This window comes from Lipotes vexillifer, unplaced genomic scaffold (genome assembly GCF_000442215.2).
Source record: "Lipotes vexillifer unplaced genomic scaffold, Lipotes_vexillifer_v1.1 scaffold496, whole genome shotgun sequence".
In the NCBI taxonomy this organism is placed as follows: domain Eukaryota; kingdom Metazoa; phylum Chordata; class Mammalia; order Artiodactyla; family Lipotidae; genus Lipotes; species Lipotes vexillifer.
Window position 1 is genome coordinate 4,528,231 of NW_006786690.1, and position 7,851 is coordinate 4,536,081.

A 7,851-nucleotide genomic window follows, 5' to 3' on the forward strand; every position below is an offset into this window, starting at 1 on the left:
CAATGACAACCCACCATTTATAACTATAACTAATACTTGTGGAGAACTTTCTGCATGCCAGGGGCTCTGCCCATAGAATCCCACTTAACCCTCATCAGATTTCTGGCGTGTATATGATTATCACCCTCATATTAGAGATGAGGAAACTGTAACTCCGAGAGGTTAAGTAATTAGCCTGAGAACACACAGCCTATAAGTGGCAGAGGTGGGAATTGAATACAGCCTCTCTGTCCTTCTGGTTCCTGAGCCCCCAGGCTTTCCTCCCTCACTGCGTTTCTCATTTTGTGTAGGTCCCAACAGACAAGAAATTTGTTTTCCCTTCTTTCCTCAACCCCGTGTAGCCCACTGACTCCTGTGAGCAGAGGCTGGGCTACTACTGATCACCGCTTTCATGTCTAGCAGCTTAGCCTTCTCACTTGGAGCAAAGGTCCACCTGTACTAGAATCACCAGGGGTGTTTGAGAAAAGTGCAGATTCCTGGGGCTTCCAGGTCCTACGGAATCAGAACCTCTGGGATGGGGCCTAGACACCAGCAAGTTTCTAGGGGATTTCGTTGCCCACCAGAATTGGAGACCCAGTGCCTCTGGTCACTCAGGGTAGGAATTGCAATGCCTAATTTACAGTCAAAGACAATGAGGCCCAGAGAGTTTTTCTGTCAATGTCCCAAGGTTGGAACCCGGCAGACTAACCTAATGGAAGGTGAACTGGCTTGGGAATCAGGCAGTTCTGGGTTCAAGTTCCTGCTCTTCCCTTTCCAAGCCTGGAGCCATACCTTGATCTAGAGCAGAATGGCAAATCCAGCCCACAGACTGTGTGCAGCTTGCTAGCTAAGAATGGTTTTTACATTTCTAAATGGTTGAAAAAAAATCAAAAGAAAAATATTTTGTGACTTGAAAATTATGTAAAATTTGAATTCCAGTATGCTTAAAGATTGATTGGAACAGAGCCATGATCATTTATTTATATATTGTCTGTGGCTGTCTTCATGCTACAGAGCAGGGTTGAGTAGTTGCAACAGAGCCTGTATGGCCACCAAACCTAAAATAATTCCTAATTGGGCTCTTTACAGAAAAAGTTTGGCAGCCCCTGGTGTACAGCAGTGATTCTCAAACTTTAGCTGCATCAAAATCACCTGGAGGGCTTGTTTTAAAACACAGAATGTGGGGCCCCATCACCAGATTTTCTGATTCACCCAATCTGGGGTGGGGACAGAGGACCAGTATTTCTAACACGCTCCCAGGTGATGCTGATGCTGGAGCCACACTTTGAAGATCCTGGTTTAGAGGAACTTGGGTCTTCAAAGCTGATGCTCAGCCCCACCCCAGAAGCTTGTAGCCCACCCAGGGAGTGAGATGGGCTTGGGGAAAAGGGAGGGAGGAGGCAGGAGCTCCAGGTCCCATCTCAGCTGCCCGTCCACCGGCTCCTCTTCCAGGCTGTCCGTCTCCTGGTGTCTGCTCCCCCCTGGTGGCAGCAAGCCTGGAGCTGGCCTGGCGAGTCCAGCCTTGACAGACAATCCTTTCACGTTTCAAAGCTTCAAAGTTTACACATCCTTTCCCCTAGGGAATCCACTTCGAGGAATTTAATCCAAGAGAAGAATCACTGATACATACCAGCGTGTGCACTGCATCGTTTGTTTGTAAGCAGGTAACATAGAAGACCAGGGCAGTCACTTGACGTGGTCGCACAGCTGGTAAAGAGTTCAGGCAGGATTTGATCTTAAGTCTGTCTGACTCAAGAGGCAGTGCCCTCACCTGCCACACCACACAGCCCCTCAGGGGCCTCCTGCCTGCCGTGGGGAGCAGTGACTCCGAAGCCAAACTGCCTTGCATTGAATGCTCATTGTATTACTTACTAGTTGTGTAACATCAGACAAGCCACTTAACTGCTCTGTGCCTTGGTGTTCCCCTCTGTGAAAGGGGGACATGATTGTAAAGGTCACCAAGCATCAGGTACTCTGTGAGCTGTTATTATTATTACTTATCAAGCCCCCAGCTTCCTTCTTTGCTTTCACCCTCCTTTCCTCTTCTTCTGTTTTTTTGTTTGTTTGTTTGTTTGGCTGCATGGCATGTGGGGTCTTAGTTCCCTGACCAGGGATGTCCCCTGCATTGGAAGGCATGTCCCCTGCATTGGAAGGCGCCTGCATTGGAAGGCGGATTCTTTACCACTGGACCACTAGGGAAGTCCCTGGATCTAAATTCTGAATCTTCTGTGTGACATGGGCAAGTAACATCTCATCCTTGAACCTCAACATTCTTAACTATAGAATGGGAGCAATAAAATTAGAGCAGTGGTTCCTAAAGTGTGGTCCCTCAGGCAGCAGGACCAGCAGCATGTGGGGACTCTTAGGAAATGCAAATTCTTTTTTTTGTTTTTGGCCACACCTTGTGGCTTGTGAGATCTTAGTTCCCAGACCAGGGATCGAACCTGCGCCCTCAGCAGTGAAAGCACAGAGTCCTAACCACTGGACCACCAGGGAATTCCCAGGAAATGCAAATTCTAACAAGCCCTCGTGGTGATTGTGATGCCTGCTGAAGTTTGATAACCACAGGGTTAGAAGATTTGCTCCTTAGGCTTGTTGTGACTAGTACAGGAGAGAATACTCACTGGGCGTTTTGGTCAATAACCATGAGCTGCTATTATTATAGGCCTGCTCCTTCTTGGCCTCAGCTGATTGCGCCAGGAGTATTCTTGCTCCAAGCTGGGCCAATCAGATCCCCTCTCCTGGGAACTGGGAATTGGAGACGTTAGTCTCTGTGTTACTTTCTTGAGGGGTAGGGGATGACTTGGTGGCCCAGGCTGTTGTTGGGAGCATCCATTTTTCTCCACTTGCCTTTAACAGTTAAGAGGGCCAATCTGCAGAGAGAGGCTCAGAGCCGAGAGGTCCCAGTGGGAGACATAGCAGCCCCGGTCTGGCACCCATGTCCACTGAGACTGAGCTGTCCCACCTGTTCCTGGGTCCTGTAGGTCCTCTGGCCTCTCCTGATAAGTCCCTCCTTTTCTGGTAAATTATTTCTAGGAGGTTTCTTGGAAGTCTGGAAACTAAAAGGACTCTGGCATGTTGAGGGTTATGAGTCCGAGTCAAGGTGGGTGCATGAAGGTCAAGGGTCACAGGCCTGAGAAGACCACTTCCCTTCCTTCTCCTGCTCAACTAGCTAGCCCAGCCAGGAGATCTGAGTTTCAACCCCATCCACTCTGAGAAGGGACAAAGGGGAAAAGGCAGGTCCGGACAGTGATGGAGTAGGCAAAATCCCGAGACCCACCTATGGTCACCTCCAGGCTCCTCCCATCATTCTTGGTCCTGGTTCCTGTGATGAAACCTCAACCATCTCTCCAGAGAGCTGACAAGGTGAACCCTCCTCACAGTGTGGGAAAGAGCAAACTAACAAAGGTAAAGTGTTTCGATATGTTAATGTTTGTGTAAAGCAAGGTATGTTTGATTGCAGTGGGCATGGCTGAACACGCAGTGAGAGCCCTGGACCCCTGGCAGATCTGGAAGCTGGGAGGGGAGGCACAAAAGGCACAGTTCAGAGTGCTGTCAGGGTAGGGGTCTGACAGAGGAAAGGCGGCAGGGTCAGGGTCTACGGGTCAGGAGTCAGAGGAGGGCAGGTCCTGCAGGAAAGCCAGCCGGCTTAAGGCAGCACTAGAGATGAGCTCTGATGTCTTGGCCATGGCCGGCTTTGCCTGGGTCCTTGCAGCGACTTGGGGTGCCCTGCACGTGCTCACCACCAGCAAGCAGATCTGCCCTTGGGGTGGAGTGTAGCCCTGTACAGACAGACCCAACGGTAGAGGCTCGGGAACGTGGACTCCTGAGGTTGGATGGGTTCAGGTGAGAGGCTGGGGGACTGCAGGGGGAATTCCAACAGGAGAGATTTAGCAAGAGCTTTGAGACAAACAGAAGCAGGCTCCAATCCTGGCTGTATACTTGCATCTGTGTGACCCTGGGCAAATCCCTTGCCCTCTCTGAGCCTCAGATTCTTATTTTTTAAATGAGGAGAATAGTATGTGCCTCCCAGGGTTTGTGGTGGGGGTTGAATGAGCTAATGCACACAAAACACTAAGTACACAGTAACTTAACTCAGTCGTGGTGTGGTTGTTATTATTATAACAATTCTTACTAGACACAAAGACCAGGCAGACAGTTTGTACTGAAAGGGTTGAGTAGCAGAAAGAAGGCCCAGCCCCTGGTGAAAAGGCTCAATCCAGGTCCCCTTTGAAGAGTCTGAGGTTGGGGGCAGGCCTGAAGCCCAGGAGATAGGGCAGAAGCTGCACCCAATGAACGGAATCCTGAGAAACAGGCTAGCCAAGCAGGAGGCTGGACTGGTGCTATAACCCTTTGGGATAGGCTGAAGTGCTTTAAATCCCTTCTACCTCTGGTCAGGATTGGTTGAGAGTCTTGGTGGGTGGGACTAGTAAGAGGGGCTGCAGAGAGCAGGTGCAGGGCTGGGAGGGGTTCAGAGATGAGCAGGGTAAGGGGCTCACAGCTTAGCTGGGGAGACGGGGTGAGCATGAGTGAAACGCTAGATGCAGGCAGTGTGTGCTCAGACTTGAACAATTGAGAAATGGGGTTAGAGGAGGTTGGAGGGGTAAGAGCTATGAGGGCTGGCATGGTCTGCTTTTAGGGAGAGGGTGTGGCTTGAATGAGGTTTTAAAGGATGGTTAGATGGGCAGAGTGGAAGGTGAACCGTGAGAGTAAGGGCATCAGGGCAGGAAAGCATGTGTCTTGCCTAGAAGACAGAAAGGGTCCAGCTGGTCTGGAGTGGAGATATTATTTGTCCCGGAGAGGAAGGATTGAGACTGGAAGGTCAATCCAAAGAGCGCCTTGAATGCCAGCTCGTGGGCAGGGACTATGTCCAGTTGGCAGTGGGGAGCCACTGAAGATAATTGAGCAGGGGAGTGACGTGTGTTCTAACTGGATGGCTGAGCTTGAGCCAGGCTGGGAAGACATTGGGAGGGAGAGCATGTGGTGAGAATCAAAAGAGGAAGGGTCTTGATTCCAAGGTCACTTAAGACTGAAGAAAGGCTCCTTGATCCCTTGGGTGGAGGTTTGTGACGTTACACAGAGAATACCCCTTTAGGGGCCTAGATGCCTTGCCTTGAAAGAGGTCTCAGTTATCAGTGGGCAGAACTGCCCTCCCAGTTCTTCTGTGGGATCAAGGGCAATCCCTTCATCCCTCTGATCCTCAGTTTTCTCCTCTGTGAATTGGGCATGATTTAACTTATCTCCAAGGATGAGTGCAAGGATTAATGAGAGAAGGGGGAAAGGGTCTAGCCCAGTGTTTTGAGCATATAGGTGCTCAACAGATGGTGTTCCCTCCCCATCTCCCATTGTGCGTCTGGCACAGAACTGGACACAAAATCTGGCCCTCCAGTCACCACCAACTAGATAGAGCTTCTGCTTTCAGAGCTCATTCACTCATTCATTGTTCAGTCATTCAAGCAGCATTCAAGCAACATTTCTGAGCACCTACCATGTGCCAGTCGCTGGGACACAGATTTGAATTAGACCACTGTCCCTTGGCCTTGAAAAGTTTATTTACTCATTCATTTAGCAACATCCATGGAGCCCTACTGTGTGTTTTGGCCAGGTGGGGGCTGGTGTTGGGGGTAAACAGAGTGTGGCTGGCAGGGGAGGGGGTGAATTGGACCCACAGGTCACACCTCTGCATCTGGGAAGAGCAGGAACCCGGTGAAAATGCTGTTGGCCCCATCGAGGCCTACCAGGGCGTTCTTGTCGGTGGCCTGCAGGAAGACGGTCTCCCCCAGCCCCAGCTTGAGCACGACGCTGCCCATGGTGACCTGGAAGGTGTTGTGGGCATAGTCGCAGAAGGTGAGCACCTTCTGTGTCTGCTCCCGGCCCCGCATGAGGTTTACGCACAGGTTCCCTCGAGAGCTGGCGTGGTAGGTGAAATAGTAGAGACCGGGCACCCTGCACGTGAACTTGCCGTTTCGATACTCGTAGTTGTTGTTGGTGTTGGTGATCACGTGGTCGAAGCGGATGACCTGGTCCCGCCTCAGGGGGCTGTTGATGGTGCGTGTGGCAGAGAAGGCGATTTTCTGCGTGGTCTTGTAGTCTCCTGATTCGCCCTTGGGGCCATGGGCTCCAGGAGGCCCTGGGGCACCTTTGGGGCCAACGGGGCCCTTGGGGCCGACTTTTCCTGGAATCCCAGGAAACCCTGGGTCCCCCTTCTCTCCATGCTCACCGTGGTCTCCAGCTAGCCCCGGCAGCCCTGGAAGGCAGAGACAAGAGATATGAGGGGGCCAGAGATCGCTGAGAACCTGGAAGGAGCTGGGCTGGGAAGCAGGGAGCCTGGCTGTGTAACCTCAGGCAGGTCCCTGCTTTTCTCTGGGCCTCAGCTCCCCATCTGTGAACAAGAGGACGGGATGTTGGGGAGGGCCCCCGAGTCTCCTTCCAGCCCAGCTTTCCGAGTCTGAGACGTGCTTGACAGTAATGGGGACCGATGCCCGTGGGTTGGGGAGCGGCGTCTCCCTCAGGAAGGTGCTGGACCTGCCCTCCTCACCAGCTCATACAGGCTTAAGCCTGGAGCAGGGATCAGGAATTCCGGGCACATGTGCTATCCCTCTCTACCCCCTCCCTGATGGCACATATCCCTCATCAGTCACGCATTCTTTCTTGCTGAACCTGGAAGTGAGTATTAGAATCCTTCTCACTCCACCACTCCAAACAGCTACTCCTCCTTGGTTTGGCAGAACACAAGATAAAACCTTTTCCAGTAGAGTGGCAGAGTATAGTGGCTGTGAACATGGGCTCATGGGACAGGCAGATGTGTTTCTCATGTCACATCTGCCATTATTAGTTGGGTCACCTTGACTGAGTCACATTCTCCAAGGCTCAGCTTCCTCATCTGTAAAATGGGGATGATGATATTTTGTGGGATTGTGAGATTATGTGAAGAGAGTGGAAGACTATGGTTAAATGAACGCATGAACTACATCTTACAGGAGGGTTTTATGGCAGGAAGTCTCATTTGAACCCTGTGACAACTCTGAAAAAGAATCATTATCCACATTTTACAGGTGAGGAAATAGCAATTCAGAGACGTGAAGCCACCTACCCTGGAGGTAACAACCCAGGACTGTGTGACGGCAGTGGATTTAGTGGTAAGAGAGCCATGGTTTGGCCTCAGCCTCAACATTTACTGGGTTCCCTTGAGCAAGTCAGTAGCCTTTCGGACATCAGTCTTCCCATCTGTAAAATGGGAATCAGAATTCCTTCCTTGCAAAGTTATTGTGGAGGGCTCAGCAAGCTGATGGATTTGCAAGTGTTTTGCAATCCCTAAGTTGGGCAACTGGGGCTTGGGAGGTAGGAGATGGGGCCTTGGTCAGTGACACTAGTCTGTTCCCAAAGTCCAAAGTACCTTTCTCTCCCTTTATCCCTGGAGTCCCTGGTTTGCCGTCGGAGCCCGGTGCCCCGGGGATTCCTGGGATGCCAGGGATGGCCGGGTGCCCAGTGCAGCCACTCTGGGCCCGGGAGACGTGGAGCAGACTCAGGAGCATCAGCGGCAGCAGCACTGGGACGCTGCCCCGCGGGGTCTTCATCATGGCCCTGCTCAGCTGCTTCCTGTGTGTGTGTGGCTGGGGGGGGGACGGGACAAGAAGATGCGGTAGGTTACGGCCATGGTTTGTTCATTCATTCCTTCACTTGTTCCTGTGTTCACTCAGTACCTTATCCCCCGGACTCTGTTCTGGGTGCTGGAGATTCACTGATGAACAGGACAGATGTGGTCCTTGCCCTCATGGAGCTGACAGTCTTGGAGACGATAAATAGGTCAACATACAAGTCAATAGAACTAGTTATAGACTGTGGTGAGTGCCCTGGCTGAAATGAAAGGCT

The 7,851-nt window shown here is 51.5% G+C and overlaps 1 protein-coding gene across 1 annotated transcript; it reads right to left on the minus strand.

The window, feature by feature from the left end:
* Positions 1-5,651: 5,651 nt before the first annotated feature.
* C1QB (complement C1q B chain) lies at positions 5,652-7,559 on the minus strand. The gene is made up of 2 exons (XM_007459199.1): positions 7,376-7,559; positions 5,652-6,226 (listed from the first exon to the last, which is right to left on the minus strand). Exons 1-2 carry the CDS (start codon positions 7,557-7,559, stop codon positions 5,652-5,654), a joined length of 759 nt encoding a protein of 252 aa, XP_007459261.1.
* Positions 7,560-7,851: the final 292 nt, after the last annotated feature.